At 42.2% G+C, this 19000-nt stretch overlaps 1 protein-coding gene across 2 annotated transcripts in view; it reads right to left on the minus strand.

Annotated features, from left to right (window-relative positions):
• PYGL (glycogen phosphorylase L) overlaps positions 1-19000 on the minus strand; it is a 94208-nt gene that overhangs the window by 17290 nt on the left and 57918 nt on the right. For both annotated transcript variants that reach the window (XM_085009275.1, NM_001123172.1), the window contains 14 exon segments: positions 16764-16875; positions 16334-16416; positions 11444-11587; positions 10240-10332; positions 9426-9572; positions 8924-9087; positions 8365-8479; positions 7684-7785; positions 7404-7551; positions 7215-7273; positions 6979-7120; positions 4921-5128; positions 3142-3276; positions 2570-2636 (listed from right to left, as the gene is read on the minus strand). In XM_085009275.1, coding sequence (XP_084865401.1) covers positions 2570-2636; positions 3142-3276; positions 4921-5128; positions 6979-7120; positions 7215-7273; positions 7404-7551; positions 7684-7785; positions 8365-8479; positions 8924-9087; positions 9426-9572; positions 10240-10332; positions 11444-11587; positions 16334-16416; positions 16764-16875 — 1719 coding nt within the window.

The following is a 19000-nucleotide window of genomic DNA, read 5'->3' on the forward strand; positions in this document are numbered from 1 at the left end:
AGAACAGAGTCTGCAGTTAGTTTATTCAGACTTTGGAAACTTATAAAATAAGGAGAGAATAAAAGCTTCCTTTTATTAAAGGATAATGACTAGACTTCTCAACCAAACATGTTTTCCAAGCCTCCACAATACAATTATTGTTAAGACTAAAAGCTGCAGTTTGCACTAATGAACAAGAAAGATGGAACAGAATGCTGTGCCTCTAGGTGGGCATCCTTTGGATTCAGGCCATCATTTTAATAGAAGGGACCATTGTGTAAAACCCACATTCACAATTGTGATTGCCCTTGTTCACAATTTCCTTTCCTGCTCTATTTGTTTTCTTCCACAGCCTTTCTACCTAAAAGCATGGTTGGAGATCAATAGGAAAGAAATAGAGGGGGCCGTTTTAATTCCTGGAGGCTGTACCTGGCTGCTCTCTCCAGTGTTCAGGAAGCAGGAAGTGAGCCATGCCACTTAACTTGAGCACTGCCTCCCCTTGGGAAGTATATAAAACTCTGGTTTATATGCATTTCTAGGTCACTGGATATGCTGTAGAGCAGCAAGGGCCTTCAATGATCCTATTTTAAAAATCCAGTGGGGAGTTCCCTGGTAGCCTGGCGGTTAAAGACGGCATTGTCACTGCTATGGTGCAGGTTTGATCCCTGGCCCACAAAATTTTGCATGCCACAGGTGTAGCCAAAAATAAATGAATAAAACCCCAATAGCATAGCTGGGATGACTGTAGGAACCACCTTGTCACCTGGCTTTGGGAAAGGAATAGAAAGAAATGTTAATGAAGGGCGTTTCTGTTGGAAGTAGTTACTAAGATGGCCAAAGGGCAGGAGGTGGAGACTCTATGGATTCCCACTATTCTGCTACATAATAGCTTTCTAGTTGGAGAGCAAAAATGGAAACTGTGTGGGCAAGGGCATCTACCTCTAGAAGACCATGTTGGAGTCTTGGTACAGGGCCAGCCTCCCCCTGTATCTATTCATCCGTGGTGTCTGCAGTTCAGTAAAAGTGAGATGATTACCTTTCCATATATTTATTAAATGTACAGAGAGGGCTGGGCCATTTGGTGAAGATGTATTACTTTGCATATGCGGGACTACTCACATGGCTCTGGGCCTTTTTCTTATTTATTTATTTATTTATTGTTTAAGTAAAGTATATAGTCTTTCTTATTTCATTCCTTTTTCTTTCTTTTTTTTGTGCTTTTTAGGGCCGAACCTGTGGCGCATGAAAGTTCCCAGGCTAGGGGTCGAATTGGAGCTGTAGCAGCTGGCCTACACTACAACCACATCAACATGGGATCCAAGGCACATCTGCAACATATACCACAACTCAGGGCAACGCTGGATTCCCGACCCACTGAGAGAAGCCAGGGATCGAACCTGCATCCTCATGGATACCAGTCAGATTTGTTTCCATAACGGGAACACCTCATTCTTTTTTGTTTTTTTTTTTCAAGGGCCCCACCCACGGCATATGGAGGTTCTCAGGTCCAATCGGAGCTACAGCCTTCACCACAGCCACAGTAACTTGGGATCCGAGCCAAGTCTGCGGCCTACACCACAGCTCACAACAACACCAGATCCTTAACCCACTGAGCAAGGCCAGGGATTGAACCCACAACCTCATGGTTCCTAGTCGGATTTGTTTCCACTGTGGCACGATGGGAACTCCCGTTCCTTTTTTTTTTTTTCTTTTTTTTTTTTTTTTTAAATTCATATACGAAACCTCCCCTCTTTTTATAAATTTAATTTCTATTCATATAGCCCCACTCCATGGGTGGTCCAAGAGAGCTACTAACTTTGCAAGTTTCAAAGACTGGGGGTGGGGGTGCTTTCCCAATAAACTAAGGCTCAGTCTTCCAATCATTTTAGCAGATTCTAACACTGATGGTGATCCCACCCACTATTGGGGCACAAGCTCTCAGAGGAGGGCATTTGTACTTTGAAAAAGCTGTCTTTGTGGCATTCCCGTTGTGGCTCAGTCCTTAACAAATCCCTAAATGAGTGAGTAAAATGAGTGTTTAATTTAGTTTCTTAGTTTCCAGGACATGCCTACTACATGTTTGGTACTCAATAAATATTGAATTATTTGTGACTTTTTACTTGGATATTAAAAAACAAAGAACTTCTACTGAAATGTCAAATCCCAACCTACGGAGTTCCTGTTGTGACTCAGCGGAAACTAGCATCCATGAGGATGCAGGTTCAACCCCTGGCCTCACTATGTGGGTTAAGGATCATTGCAGTGGGCTGTGGTGTAGGCTGCAGACTCGGCTTGGATCCCGAGTTGCTGCGGCATAGGCCGGCAACTGTAGCTTCATTCGACCCCTAGCCTGGGAACCTCTGTATGCCACCGGTGAGGCCTAAAAAAAAAAAAAAGAAAGAAAAAAGAAAATCCCAAACTGTGCCTGAGTTTTGGAAAAGTCAAGTTTTGATCTGAAAAACCTGAAGAGCTGCCTCATTTTTTTGATTGGTTACTGGGGCCCTGTTATTTAGATTTAATAAAAAGAAATGAAAGTTTTAATCAAAGGTAGTAGACTGGTTTCCTTTGTAGGTCTCAGCAGTGTACTCACCATATACAGCTGACTGACTTTTTCTTGACACTTGACATAGGCTTCATAATCTGCAAAGACTTTAAACCTGTTTTTGTCATTGGAAGGAAAAACAAAAACAAAAAGCTTCATTAACAGATGCATGCTAAGATTCCATTTAAAATTCTCTTGCTTAATGTCAGCATGGCTTGCTTACCAAACTGATACTTCAATTCACAAGGGTTTCAACCAGCCCTCAACCTTTCTATGATTCTTCCCACATGTAAGAATGTTATCATTCACATGGCTGCAGGATGCATTTAAAAGCTGGGTACACCAATGGAAGGAGAAAAAGAATACCAGATTTGTGGGTCTTATTTTTAAATCTTCCTACCATTGTTAATGGAGACTATCTAATTTTTCTGTATATCAACTATACTTCTATAAAAAGGAAATAAATGGTTAAAAAAAGAATACCTAATTTTTCTTTCTAAGGCGAGGTTAGCTTATCATATTACAAATCTATGCTAATCTACATGGTTGTGTTACAGTTGGTTTAAGATCTTCACATCCCCTTTCCATGGTCCAAAGAGCACCATTTTGTGGGAACTCACCTGTCATGATGAAATAGCATGTTGACTAAGTCTTTGAAGAGGTCAGGCTGCTTGGGAGAAAAGAAGCCCTTGTCAATTTGATCAATGGCCAGCTTTAACTCTGGAAGTGCCTCATAATATTCTTTTGCATTATACCTGTGGGTGGGGGTGGAGATGGTAAGGGAAAGTCTGGTTAGTGTTTGTGATTAACAACATACAGATACTACATTACCCTTGAAAAATGCATTCAGAAATTCTGGCATTTATAGAAGTCATTATAGAGTTCAACAGGGGCATAAAGAATATTTAACCAGGAGTTCCCACTGTGGTGCCTTGGGTTAAGAATCTGACTACAGGGGCTCAGGTTATTGCAGAGGCGTGGGTTCAATCCCTAGCCCAGTGCAGTGGGTTAAAGGATCTGGTATAGGTTGCAACTGTGGCTCTGATTTAGTCCCTGGCCAGGGAACTTCCATATACCATGGGTGTGGCCATTAAAAAAAAAAAAAAAAGAATATTTAACCAGATCCTGAAATTTCTTCCCTGACTAATTTGACTAATCAAGGACACTAAAAGACAGTAGATAATAAAAATTCTAGTCACAGAGCAATAGTCTGATCTAGTAAGGTACACTGATTCATTTCAAAGCAGACTTTATGGCTCTAAGCAGGCTGCTTTTTTTTTTTTTTTTTTTTTTTTTTTTGCATTTTAGGGCCACACCCACGGCATAAGGAGGTTCCCAGGCTAGGGGTCGAATTGGAGCTACAGCTGCCACCCTACACCACAGCCACAGCCACAGCCACAGAGGATCCGAGCTGCGTCTGAGATTTACACCACAGCTTACGGCAACACCAGATCCTTAACCTAGAGTGAGGCCAGGGATTCAACCTGCAACATCATGGTTCCTAGTTGGATTTGTTTCCGCTGCACCACAACACCAACTCCACAGTTGCTTTTTAGGTCCACAGATCCCCAAATTTGTTGCTACTTAGTGAAAATTTACTTCTAAGGATTGGGAAGCATATCAACACCCTCCAAAGTTTGTGATTCCTGTGGTCCCTTTGGGTGGCACTCTATTTCTTATTTGAATCCAGTTTATTAAACCTATCTAGATATTAAGTGTAACAAGTATTTTGAGTGTTTCTATATGATCAGACCTATGCTCTACCACATTTTAGTCTGTCTCTTTGAGATCTTAAAGGAACACTAGATGGTTTTAATTAGTGGCAAAAACCTCCAACTACACACCAGTTCAATTAAAAAAAAATTTTTTTTAGGGCCACACCTGTGGCACATGAAAGTTCCCAGGCTAGGGGTTGAATCACAGCTGCAGCTGCCAGGCTACGCCACAGCCATAGCAACTCAGGATCCAAGCCATGTCTGCAGCCTACTCCACGGCTCACGGCAACGCTGGATCCTTAATCCTCTGAGTGAGGCCAGGGATCAAACCTGCATCCTCATGGATACTAGTCGGATTCTTAACCCACTGAGCCACACAGTTCGGTTTTTTGATCATAGTAAAAATCTCAAATGTGGAGAAGTGAATAGCTCATGAAGCCAGCTCTGCCATGGCTCCAGCCATTGTTATCAATGACAAACAGCAATGACCCCACAAACTTGTGCTCAAATCCCTTTTAATTTCACTTGCTGGGTGTAATGACTAATCTTTGTCAAGAGGTACCCCCAACTCATGGGAGATGTTCAGTTGCCACATCTCATGTGACCTGCCTCAATGGGACACTGGGGTGGGCAGACACACTCCTGGGGATGAAACCCACCCAATAAGCAGGACTGTTCACTTACCCTTTCTTGTCTAAGGCAGCCACATCCTCTACTCTCATGCCAAAGATGAACAGGTTCTCTTCCCCAGCTTCCTCAGCCATTTCCACGTTGGCCCCATCCATCGTCCCGATGGTCAGGGCCCCATTCAGCATGAACTTCATATTGCCTGTCCCTGAGGCTTCAGTGCCTGCAGTGGAAATCTGCTCCGACAGATCTGTGGCAGGAATGACTGCAAGCAAGGCATGCTGGAATTAGTGATTCCATCTCCCTGGATTGGCTTGGATGCTATCTGAGCATTCATCTAGCTGGCCTGTTTTTTTATCATTAAAGTAATAGATGTACATCAAGATGAACATTCAAATGGTGTAGAAGGCCAGATCGCACTCTTGCTTTGACTCCAGCAATCGCTTTTGCCCATGTCTGATGTGCTATCTTTGTGATTATAGCCACAATGCCAAATAGCTATATGCTTATACAATACTTTGCATCTACCGACTCTCTGCTATAAAAGGTGACACTACCTGAATAATTCAATTTTGAAGGCAGGATAAGAACAATTCAAACATTAAAAATTTTCTCTGCCCTTTGGCCTCCACTCTCCCCTCTACTGTGTATTGTGCATCCGCATCATACATCGACCAAACCTCCTCATTGGCAGAAATATCTGCTTAACCATAAAAAGCAACATTTCTCCTAGTGCCAACAAGGTAACTTCTTAAAGGATAACATTCCTTTTTCATCTTGTAATGATCCACCACTTTGTACCTGCAGATCTGGATTGTGTAAACTTTCAGTAATACAGCATTTAACATAGAGCACTCTGTCTCAAAAAACTTACATAACTGTGCTTTGACTTCTAATGGGTGGATCAGTTCTCAGAACTTTCTGAGATGTTGTTCCTGAGTTAAAATCCCCAATTTGGCTCAAATAAAAATTTCCATTTCTTTCTTAGATCAGCTGATTAATTTTTCCTCTTCACTACATTTCTCTTCTCCCCCTTCTTCCTTTTCGTTTTTGTCATGGTTTTATTTTTATTTTTTCTATTTTGTATCTTTATAAAATATATTTAAATTTCTCTTTCTTGATCCTTAAAATTTGGAATCTCTCCTGACCCCTCTTTTGCAGTCTGAGGAAACTGAATTGTGTCATTCCTTCCACTTCTTAGCACCCTCCTTCCACCTTCATTGCAGGGAAATAAGCCACAGGGAACTGAGGTGTGCTCCGGCCAGATGCTCAGCCTCTGACCCTTCAGCCTGATTTTCACAAAAATTCATGCTGCTCCCTGCACCCCTCCCCCATCTCTACCCCATCTTACAAAGCATAGGACCGATTCTCAGTTTTATTCTGAAAGCTTATTTGTGGATTAGGAATATCTTCATTTGCATCTGTAAGAATCTGGCTTTTTTCTTTTTGTAGACAGTTCTTAGCTGTAACATCAGAGGACCCAAAAATAACTCCAAAAGAGAAAGGTCCCTTTTCAATTAGTTTCCATTTGCATGTGGATGGTGCTTTATGATGCAAATAAGCAAAGGTCCCAGTGGAAGAGACTCGGATGCTGGCTTCTGGCCAGTCTGGGGCACTCCCTGCTGGCCAGAGTGCCCATCTGAGGCACATATAAACCCTGGGCTTTGGCAGCCTGACATGTGCCCTCATTTTCTGTTGCTACATGAACAAATGACAACAGTCTTTCCTTCCATGAGTGACCAGAGGTATATCTGGGGTCTGGGGAATTGGTGTTCTATTGCAAAACTGGGCTTGGGAACTGAGGCTCCTTTTTTTTTCCTTTTGTAGAAGAGCACAAACTGTACTTTACCAAAACCTCAGGGCCACCTCCTCCAGCACTCAGATCTGTCCAACTGGGAGGAAAATGTGCTTGCAAGTGAAATCTGTGATACTGTCTCCAGGGATAGCAATCTTTTGGCAGCTGGGTCACATTAAATGTTCTTAGTTTAGGGGCTTATTCTGCTTAAGAGTGATGCCTTCTATCCTAAATTACCACCCTCTGAGCTCGGCTGCTCCATTTTCCTATAATCTCCAGATCCTGCTCTGGCCCCACATGGTTTATGAGGATGGCACTACCTTTTTCAGCAAGAGACACTCTGTAGTTCTCCAGGAAGATGACTTTCAGCTTGCTTCCAACGACGGGGTCATTGTTCACCACCTCTGCCACTGAAGTGATCAGCTTTATGATCAGTTTGGCCATATGATATCCTGGGGCAGCCTTGGGGAACCCGGGACAGAAAGCAGGCATGATGAAGTAGAGACAAGGCAAGAGACAAGAGACTCCACATCCCCAGGGAAGAGGATCAACTTACTTTGCCACCGATTATAACTGTTCTGGGCACAAACAACTTCTTCGGGTCTTTCTTAATGCCTGGAAAGGATGGAAAAAATGGATGAAACAGAGGACGATCGATGGCTGGGTGATGAGGCTTGCACCGGAAGTGCAGCTTCCACTGCCGGTGTGTGGGGGAGGCTGGTGGGTGGCCGTGGAGCTGACTCACGGTTGTACATGGTGATCACGTGCAGGCAGTTCATGAGCTGCCGCTTGTACTCATGGATCCTCTTCACCTGCACATCAAACATGGAGGCTGGGTTGATCTTCACTTTGTACTCCTTCTCCAGGAACTGAGAAAATTTCAGCTTGTTCTCCTGTTGAGAGACAGTGAACGGGTCCAGAGCCCTTTGGACTTAAAAGCACCGGCAGGGTGGTCTGTATGTAAACACTGGAGCATAAATCCTCCAAACAAGTGTGGAGAAAGAACCCACACCAGGAAGCCTCACCTGCTTCACGTTGGAAATCTCTCGGAGGAAGACATCGTCGCCCAGGAAGTGGTGTAGCTTGGTCAGCTGGCTCAGGTCCTTCACGTAGTCCTCCCCGATTTTCTTTCGGTTTGAAGGAAAAGATGACTTTAATCAGGGAAGGCCATCCTGCCCACATGAGCAGTTTCTGTCCGTCTGTGGCAAGTGGTTGCAAGCACCTTAAACTCACCTTACACTATTCCACAGCCCACAAAATGGTTTCACTCACAGAAGATGCTAGAAATGCTCTATGGGAAAAACACTTTGCTAGTACCTTACCCATAGTTTCAGTGGCATCAAGGGTTAAAAACAGGAAAGCTACCTAAAAAGGGTGACAACCCCATCCCCACCCCCAGTTCAGCTAGTTATTTATATGACCATTGTTATCCTCTTTTACTAACTAAAGGTACCATCTTCTGTGTGTGTCATATGAGTTCCCCCAGGACCAGCCACACAGTGTGAGGGCTCTTTTTCTGAAATGGAGAATTTCACGATTGGCTACAGAGGAGAATGAAAGCAGGGGTGGAGCCCTGTGGGGCTGCACAAGTCACTCACAGATGAGGCCCACCCTGGCACAGACTGAATTTGCCAATTATAAGTGCTCTCTCAGCCTCTTGCATTCATTTCATCAGGCCCCCCTTCCCCTCGGCACTTCCCAGTTACCTCTGCTATTAATTCTGCCAGCCCGGGGTTGCAGAGTAAGAGCCAGCGCCTTGGAGTGATCCCATTAGTTTTGTTCTGAAACTTGTCTGGTTCTAGCTCACTGAAGTCCTTGAATCTGGAGACGGAAGAGACATATCACTAAACTTGGCTGGTACAGCAAGTGTCCTGCATGCTGGATGAAGTTCAAGGAGCTAAGTGTAGGCTTAGCAAGATTAAATAAAAATGGAGGAGGGGCTGAGGGCAGTTATAGCTGTCATTCTAAATAGAAATCCATTTGCAATTCAAGATAATCACAAGAAAAATATCCAAATCTAATCACCTCTTTTTTGCAGGAGGGAGAATTCCTAGTCTAGAATTAGGATAGTTCAGAGAGGAAGGCGTTTTTGTCTCTTTAGAGAGGGTTTTTTTGTTTGTTTGTTTTGTTTTCTGTACGGAAGAAAATACTTTTAAATAGTTTAATGGGGCCTTTCCTCATCTCCAAATGCAGCCCTGCGGTCACCAGCACCGTTTTGTTAATGAAGGTAATGGGAGCCCCACTACCACAGGAATGGAGGCTCACACTTGGGTCTTCACGATGTCTGAGTGAATTTTAGCCACGCCATTCACAGCATGGGAGCCCACGATGCAGAGATGGGCCATGTTGATCCTTTTGCCTCCTTCCTCTTCTATCAGAGACATCCTTCTCAGACGGTCGACATCTTTAGGAAACAAGGCAGCAATTTTCTAGGCAAAGGAAGAGAAAGGCCTTACTGGTCCCTCAGGTGTATGGCAACCCTGGGATAATGTCATTCACTTCCCAAGCAAAATCTTTGAGAAATTGGCTATAAAGCTTCACCTCACAGAGAGGAGTTGGGTTAGCTCTAGGGAGACACTATCCCTCTACTTTAGTATTTTCGAAAAGACATCTTTAATAGAGCCCCATCCAGACTTGAGTGCTTTTGATTATTAATGACTGAAAGATGTCTGAGCCTAGAGTTTGGTAAAAGGGAAGACTGTCACCATTCTTAACATCTCAAGACCTCCTTCTCAAAAGGGATTATGAATCTCTCAGAATGACTTACATCTAAATGCTTCTGATTTATCTCATAGATGATCTGCAAATGTCGAGGAAGCAACTTCTCCACCAGCTCTACAGGCCAGCGCTCTAGGGCTTCTGGGAGCACTGTGTGGTTGGTGTACGCAAAGGTCTTCTGGGTGATCCCCCACGCCTGAAGGAAAGAGGGAGGTCAGCTGCTTCCCTGCAGGAAAGGCTGCCACAAGTGCCCCCCTCCCACAGGCCAAACATTTCCTCAACTCCCGCTCGACTGCAAACAGGACAGTTCTATCTAACAGAATATACAGTTAGACACAATTCCACAGGCTCCTGCATGGTCCAGATAGTGGCAACATGTTTTCTGGGGGAAAAAAAGCAGTAAGACTGGCTGATAAAACTTAAGACAGCATGCTGACAAATCTTCTTTATTACCCTAACTTGTCTTTTGTTTATTAAATAAAATTTGGGGAAGAAAACTTAAGTAATGTTCTGAGAAAGTACCGAGCATGTTTAAAGTTGATGGGGACACTTTCAATTAGCTGTATTCTGAGGCTAGCGAGTTTAAGAATCCTTTTTGACACAAAAATGGTAAACATGATATAAGCCTATTAATTTATATTAATAGCCTCTGAGCTGTGTCCCAGTAGGAATTTCTTAAGTCTTACTTCCTGTTAAGCAGTAAGAACTGAGAAATGTCAGCACCAGGTCAAAGTTTATATTTAATCATTGGAAGTTAGCAACAATAATTTATTTTGAAAAACTGTAAAAAGAGCCTGTGGCAAAATCTCTGAACTACAGATATTCTGGTTAATTAGCGGAAAAAGAAGCCAAACTATCCAGACCTTGGACCAGGGCAATTTTTCAATATCCACAAAAATCCTCATCAGCTCGGGGATGGCAAGTGCAGGGTGAGTGTCATTCAGCTGGATGGCAACCTGTGCAGGAATAGAGAGCAACATGAAGGTGACAGACAGCCTGGGTCTGGCTTCTTGTCCTCATTCATGCCTCATACACTCATTTAACAAAACGTCCATTTTCTATGGAACACTTTAAGTATAGAGTTGAGTTACGACTCAACTTGTTTTTTTAAATGAAGCATTGTTAGTTTCAAATGTAGAGCATAGTGATTCAGTTAAAAATACATATATTTGGAGTTCCCCGTGGCACAGTGGTTAATGAATCTGACTAAGAACTATGAGGTTGTGGGTTCGATCCCTGGCCTTGCTCAGTGGGTTAAGAATCCGGCGTTGCTGTGAGCTGTGGTGTAGGTCGCAGACAATACTTGGATCTGGTGTTGCTGCGGCTCTGGCATAGGCTTGGTAGCTACAGCTCCAATTAGACCCCTAGCCTGGGAACCTCCATATGCCACGGGTGCAGCCCTAGGAAAAAAAAAAGGCAAAAAGACAAAAAACAAACAAAAAAGCCCCCCCAAAACCCACATATATTTATATATATAAATATATATATTTTAAATATATAGATATATTTTTTCAGATTATTTTCCATTACAGATTATTACAACATATGGAATAAATTCCCTATACTATACAGTAAATCCTTGTTGCTTCTCTATTTTATGTATAACAATGTCTGTTAAATACATACTCCTAATTTATCTCCCTGCCCTTACCCCTGCCCTCCTCTTTGGTTTGTTTTCTATGTCTCTAAGTCTGTTTCTGTTTGGTATGTAGACACTCAACTTTTTTTGTCTTTTTTTTTTTTTTTTTTTTTGGGCCACACCGATGGCATATGGAGGTTCCCAGGCTAGGGGTCCAACTGGAGCTGGAGCTGCAACCTACACCACAGCCACAGCAAAGCAGGATCTGAGCCGCATCTGAGACCTACACTGTAGCTCACGGCAATGACAGATCCTCAACCCACTGAGCAGAGCCAGGGATCGAACCCGCATGGCTGCTTGTTGGGCTTGTTAACTGCTGAGCCATGACAGGAACTCCACTTTTTTTTAGCACTGAGACAGAGGAGTAAATCTGATGAGACGTCATGATCCCCTCAGTTCCCACCTGCATTCACAGACTGAATACTTGCCTGATCTGGGAAGGCATCAAACGCAGTTCCAGCACTATCACTGGAGCCAAACTTGGAGGCTTTGAAACGTCGGATGACATCTTGCAAGGTAGCAGCCACCACAAAGTACTCCTGCTTCAATCTTAGCTCCTTCCCTTCAAAAAACTTCAAGCCAGAGAGACTGAGTGAGAGTAGCTCACATTGTTAGGCATGGCCAGAATGTGGCTGGTGTCCCCTGCCCAGGGGACTTTAAGGCTAAAGCCCATGGGACAACTGGTGGAAAATGCAAGGTTGAATGCCAAGCATTAGCCTCCTAAAATTCCACTCAAACAACAGTAAAAAGTCATACTGATGAAGGATGAAGGGAATGGAGAGAAGACAACAGCAATAACTTCTTAGAAGCTGAAAAAACAGATGGATAAATGGTAATTGAACCAGAAAACCCAGGAAAGCTGAGTCCTGACCTGGTAGTGGAGAAGAGCAGAAGAAACAGCCCAGTATATACACAGAAGCTCTCAAAAGGCCCAGGAATTGTCAGTATTGAATGCCTTTAGAAGTAGGGGTGAAGGGGGGAGAAAAGGTTAGTTGAGAGCCTAAGAAGCAGTTGGCCTTAGACCTCATTTCCGGTTCCCTAAGCTGAACAGTCTCCTTTGCCAACTCAGGCAGAAGTTGGAGGTATATTCTCTGGAGGTGGTAAAACAGGGTCTTTGGACTGGAGGGCTGCCTGTGTAGTTGAAGGCAGGGGTACCACCCCATACAGAAAATAGGGGAAGATTATGTACTGAATGCTGATACTTCTTTGCCCAACCAACTTTGAGAATATGGGTAGCCAATGCTGATTCCACCAGGAAAGAAACTGCAAGCATCTTCTCTAGGAGATTTGAGTGGCCCAGGAGGGAGGACCTAAAGACATGAACATGAGGAGCTCCACCAGAATGTGGCTCCAGCAGGTCACAGGTTAGTGAAACCACATAGATGAATCTCACCCAAGTATACAGAGCTCCCAAAGCTTGTCAGTACCTCTTTCTTAAATTTATTGGGCAACTAAGGATCACTAGACATTTACGAAACCTGCTAAAAGACGTCAAAATAATAAACGGACAAAAGCCAACTTAAAAGAAACAGATTAGAGAAGAGAATATTATAAGAATACTATCAATACCTTTGATAGATTAGATATTGTATTCAAGAAATAAGATGCTTTAAGAAAATATCTAGGCGTTCCCATTATGGCTCAGAGGTAACAAACTGAACTAGTATCCATGAGGACCTCGATTCAATCCCTGGCCTTGCTCAGTGGGTTAAGGATCTGGCGTTGCCATGAGCTGCAGTATAGGTCAGAGATGATACTTGGATCTGGTGTTGCTGTGGCTGTGGCTGTGGCCAGAAGCTATAGCTCTGATTTGATCCCTAGCCTGAGAACTTCCATATACCGTGGGTGTGGCCCTAAAAAATAAATAAATAAATAAATAAATAAATAAATAAATAAATATAAAAAAGAAAGAAAGAAAAAAGAAAAAGAAAAGAAAATATCCAGGGGAAAAAAAGATTACTTGGAAATTAAAATATGATAGCCTAAATGAAGAACCCAATAGAAAGGTTGGAAAAGAGAGTTTATGACGGTCCAGAAAATTGAGCAAGAAGACAAAGGGATGATAAATATAAGAAAAAAGGTAAGAAGACTAAAGAACTAGTTGAAGATGTTCTGTGATTCCAGGCCATTTCTCAGTGTGCCTCAGTCCTGTGTTCTCAGACTGAAAGGGGACTGGGCATGGTGAGTGAAAACAGACTCACACCAAAGCACACCTCCCAAAACTCTGGGTATACTTGGCTGGGAAAGGGAAGAGAGTAAAGAGGGAGACTAGAAGCTTTCAAAGGGGGGGGGGGAAGCAGAATTTGAAAAAAAGATCAAGAATCTGAATTGCATTGTACTTTTCAGCAACACCAAAAACTAGGAAATTTAAACAAAACAAAAACAAAAAAAACTTCGAGTCTTTGGTATGCAGGCAAACCAGCAATGTGAGGTCAGAATGCAGACATTTTCCAACATACAAGGTCTCAAAAAAATTGACCTCACATGCACTCTTTTCCCAGGAAGGCAAGCATGTACACTACCAAAACAAGAGAGCAAACAAAAAAGAGAAAGATGTTGCATCCAGGAAACAAATGATCCCAAAGGGTATATGTGCACAGAGGTGCTCCTAATGATGGGGAAAGTAGAACCTAAGATGACAACAGAGCAGCCAACTAGGAGAGATCCAAAATAGACTTCAAAAACCAGAGTCAACAAAATAACTAGTGAGTTTGAATATAGTGAGAGGAAATCTCTGCAACTGGGGTAGAGTGTAGGATAAATTGGGGAAAAGTACTCAGAAAACTGAGCAAACAAATGAAAAAATTATTAAGTCCGGTGTAGGGGGGGTAGTTTTTAAGGAAAGGAAAAATAATCATTAGTTGATGACACATACAGACACAATCAGGTAACACTGATTGAAGAGCTAGTAAAAATTACCATGTAATTACGCTGAGAGGCTGGAGCATAGGAAATGTATTTGTGTGGTGGGGATGGAAGTATATGTGAGGAATTGAGCTGTATTCTCCTGGTATTAGTGGTGGGGAGTCAAAAACAATTGTAAAAAGAGGAAAATCATGAAGCGGTAGTATTAGCATGTTATTAGAAATAACAGAGGTAAATATCTAGAAAATCATTAAAAGCAAGAAGATGTTGTTGGTTTAGGGAAGTGGGAAATGGGAGATGGTGATTTTTTTTAATAAGCCTCATAAGATTGCTGTTTTCTTTAAATTATGTGCATGTACAAACTTTGATAAAAATTTAAAAACCAAATTAAAAATTTAAAGCCATTAATAGGAAACTGTCTGGACAGATATTACCAATGAGAATTTATAGATGGCAGAATTTGGAATTTTTTTACTTCTTTAAATATTGTTTGTATTTCTTTTTCTAATAGCATGTTTCATGGTAAAAAAAAATAGTGAAATCATTATTCTAAAAAAAAAAGCATATGGTTCCATCTATGATGAAGTTTGAGTATTTTTAAACACTGATTTAGAGTATTTTTAATGTCCTGGAAATAAAATTATTAATTAAACATAATCACTGACGTCAATAATTTCAGACTAGTAGGGAGAGAGAGATGTATAAACAAGGGTTGAAATAAAACATGAAAGTTAAAAAATGTTTTATGTTTATTGAAGTATATACACAGTACTTTGAGAACCTGGGTACTCAGGTAATTCTCCATCTGAGCCCTGAAAGATGAGTAGGAATTTGTCAGGTGAGCACAGAGGGCCAGAGTATCCCCTGCTGATAGAGGCACCCTGGGCAAGGCATGGAGGTGAGAAAGAACAGGATAAATAATCCTATATAGCTGGGACCTTTCTGCAGGGCAAGATCATGGAGGATTCATCAGAGAACTCATAAGTGTATCAGTGAAGAACTTAGGTAATACAGCTAAGATTCCATACTTCCCTTAGTGGTGATCAGAAGCCTTCAAGAATTTTAAGCAGGGAAAAATCATCTTACTAGTTTCAGAATGAGAACAAGGGCAAGATTCTTGGTATGCAGACTAATAAATTGAGGTATGGCCAAGTTGGGGAGAGGGAATGAGTTTGTTCTTGAAGTTCTAGTATAAAAAAGATTTATCAACTTCCACTAAAAAACAAAGCATGACCCTGAGAGCTACTTTTAACCCAGTGAATTTCTTCAACTTTTCACCCCATGCTAACTTAGTATACATTGTCAATTGCTGCAGATGATTATTTCCAAATAAAGTTAGGTTTGGTCCTTAATGAAGATAGGAACATGAATTTCAAGTCCTTTCCAGGAAAGTTAAACAATCCTGCTGGCCTGGGTTAGCCAGGCTATACAGCCCTAGACTTGGACAGACTCTTACTTTAATTCACCATGAAATAAAACAATTTTTTGCTTTTGGGTTACACATTTCTCTGAGATGCACTAAAGTCACACTGTTTCTCCCAAAGGAAAAATAACATATGCCATTAAGCTCTTAAAACACTGCAGCAAATCCACTTAATCCTGTGTGGAGGTTGGAGTTTAACACCAAGTGGACATCTGGTTTTAGGACCATTTATGTCCTAGTCCCCAAGATTCTTGTTCTGTGCCGTCTTAGTGGAGAAGAGTGTTGCTTCTGAGATTTTTCTTTTTTAAATCATTATAGATTCCAGAGAGTAACTTTACCCATAAAGAAGTTGGAGCTAAGTATATTTAAACTAAGAATCCATAGCAGCAAAAAGACAAAAAAAAAAAAAAAAAAAAAAAAAAAAAAAGAATCCATAGCAGTCATCTGAGATCCAGATACAAGTTTTTTTTTGTTTGTTTTTGTTTTTAAACTAAGCTAGTTTTAGTGTAAAATGAGAAATAATCATCTCTAAGAAAAAGTTTAACGAGACAAATAAATGGCATAAGAAACAAGTGTCTGCTCCTGGGTCTACGCTGAGGTCCACGATCCCACCTCACCTGGGGGCAAAGGGTCAGAAGAGCCCCAGCAGTGAGGGGAAGCAGATGGCAGGACACCCCCAGGGACTTCTGCTGATGGACGAAATTCCTGTTTGGAAAGGAAGAGGTGCTTCACACCTCATCTTTTATATCCAGGTTTTGTTTTGAAATATAAATAACACAGCAGAGCCTCCCTATTAGTGATGGGGTCACTAATCAAGGGTAAAACACCAAATCTGATCTCATGAATTGTATAAATTTGTTTTCTTGACTTGGGTGGGAGGGGAAATCTAGACCATTCGGGAAGAGATTTGGAGATTAGTCCTCATAGAAGGAAAAAAATCAATATTAAGTTTGGCTTTAGGGCTACTGAATAGGCATTTCTGAAATAAGCTGCTTCTGCTTCCATTGAGAAAGCAAGCTGGATCACTCACGTTATCATTGGGATAGAGGACCCGGGAGATGTTCTCAGCCAGATTCCGGTCCAGCACGGCCTGAATGTAGTCTCCAACATTAACTGAGAGAAACGACAGAAAAGTGAATAAACAGACAAACCAGCCACTGTTTTCAGAAGCCCCTTGATTTCACCTGGTGCTTGTTGAATACCACATGGGATTCCTAAAATTCCTAAAAATCTAAAAGGGTTTCAGCAACCCTGCATACCGTCATTCACATGAGAGTTTAACAGGGCCAGACTGAAGGACTGCTTTCAACATGTCCTCTATATCAGCTCCATAAAATGCTTAGTCACTAAAGAGTTCAGATCAGAAACTCAGGGCTTTTCCCTCAAGCTGAATTTGGTTTTAACCAGTGGACAAAAAATTAAAGACGCCTGCGAGGAGAGAGAACCCACGTTGCACTCACAGTCTCTGAGGTTGAAGTCATTGGGCGCCCGGGCAGACCAGAGACGCATGGTGTTGACCGTGTTGTTCAGATACCCAGGCACCGGGGTGTCATATGGCAGAGCCAGGACCACCTGTGGGGTGAAACCAAAGCAGCTGCTTATGATCTCCATGTGGACTGGTGTAGGATGAACAGAGCTGGGAAATAGCAGCAGGAATCTGGTTCCTGGCTCCATCACCAACACAAAGTGTGTGATCCCTAAACCAAGACAAGGGTCCCGGGGCTGGAGGGGGTTTCAGGAGCCAAGTAGGTCCTCCTCCCACTGGAACAATCTGGATGGCTGGCACAACCCAGAGTGTATCAATCAATCACATGTATTCAGTCAAGCTTTCATGAACATCATGACCACAGAGTAATAAATCACCTTTATTTGAATGTCTTTCACTAGGAAATAAAGGTCTGAGTTCAAACATAACTCATCCTTCTGACCCTTGAAGCATAATTGAGGCAGCTGGGGAAGCACATGGTTCAGGTCCATTCAGGGAAAAGTTGTCACCTGGAAGTTGACCCCGAGGCTATGCTTTCTCTGAGATGCTCCTATTGTGGTGGGAGCATGAGAGCTGGGATGCCCCTGGGGGCAATGTCCCATCAGCCTGGGCACTAGCTCAGAGTCCTGGGCTCTTTCTCAGAATCCTTCCCCCTTCTCTGCACAAGTGTCACACCTGCACTGCACTTCCTCCCTCCTCCTGCTCCTTTTGCACCCTATTATGTATCTTTCTTTCTTCCTTCCTCCCACCCTCCCTTCCTTCCTTCCTAAGTCTTTTGCCTTATATGGAAGCTCCCAGGCTAGGGGTTGAATTAGAGCAGCAGCTGCCTCCAGCCTATGCCACAGCCACAGCAACTCAGAATCCAAGCTGCATCTGCGACCTACGTTGCAGCTTGTGGCAACACCGGATCCTTAACCCACTACCAGAGATGGAATCTGTGTCCTCACAGACACTATGCTGGGTTCTTAAACCACTGAGCCCCAACGGGAACTCCTCCACAGGCATTTCTAATTCTTTCTGCTGTCTTCCCAGAAGACTTGAATTGACACAAGAATGAAACAAATAGCTCAGTTTACTGGAAGCCATAACAGCAGGCATATACCACACCTGACCTCATGCTCTTTGACCTCACTAGCTAGAAATCTGGGGCTGATCAGGCTATGGCATCAACCCATAAAGTTCTGCACATATTGGGTCGGCTCACACTTTATTACATCTGCCCAACAAACTTGCCTTTGTGGGCACAGAAAAACGCATTCTCTCTAATTGAATTTCTGAATATATTATGAAAAAGTCTAGGGGTGTTCTGTAAATACATTATCAGGTCATCATAAGGTCATCAGTAGGACCTACAGGGTAAACAGAATACTTCCAGGATTGATCATGTAAACTGCATACATTTAAGCAGATCAGAAGCCACTGGAAGTTTTAGACACCAAATACTTGCTAGTTAATACAAAAAATGAGAGAATTCTTTGACTTGTTTGCAGCTCTCCTGATCGTATTTGTAATCAACTGCAACTTAGATTGTGGTCTATTGTTTAACCAAAATAAAGGGGGATAGTGGACAGAGGTAAACTTATCTTAAAATCACTGTATTAGTTTAGTCCTTACATCTTTAGATATAATGACCTATTTTAGCTTCTAATCCATTATTTCCTATGCCAAATAAATCACGTTCAGAGTTCAGATACGAAAGACTTTTAAAAAAAGTCTTATTTTTCTGAATGGTGAATAGCTTTGCATGGATTAACAAAATAAATCATCAGTTTAAAAGTGATCTATAACATGGGTTTTGATTCTCCTAAGATAAAATGAAACATTTATTTATGGAGATGAATCCACAAACCAGCTGGATTTAGCATCCCAATACTGAATTTCACTCCTGATTTTGCTATATAAGGTTAACATTTTTCAGAGTTCCCATTGTGGCTCAGTAGTAACTAGTACCCATGAGGATAACTAGTAACCCAACTAGTATCTATGAGGATGCGGGTTCAAACCCTGGCTCTGCTCATTGGGTTAAGGATCTGGCGTTGCCGTGGTGTAGGTCACAGACTCAGCTCATCTGGCATTGCTGTGGCTGTGGTATAGGTCAGTAGCTGCAGCTCCAATTTGACTCCTAGCCTGGGAAATTCCTTATGCAGCAGGTGCAGCCCTAAATTAAAACAAAAACAAAAACAAAACCATTTTCTTGGTCTTTACTGTTTT

Source organism: Sus scrofa, chromosome 1 (assembly GCF_054392235.1).
Source record: "Sus scrofa isolate SSC_HxYL_T2T_F1_AM1 chromosome 1, Sscrofa_HxYL_maternal_Yorkshire_Landrace_v2.0, whole genome shotgun sequence".
Classification (NCBI taxonomy): Eukaryota; Metazoa; Chordata; class Mammalia; order Artiodactyla; family Suidae; genus Sus; species Sus scrofa.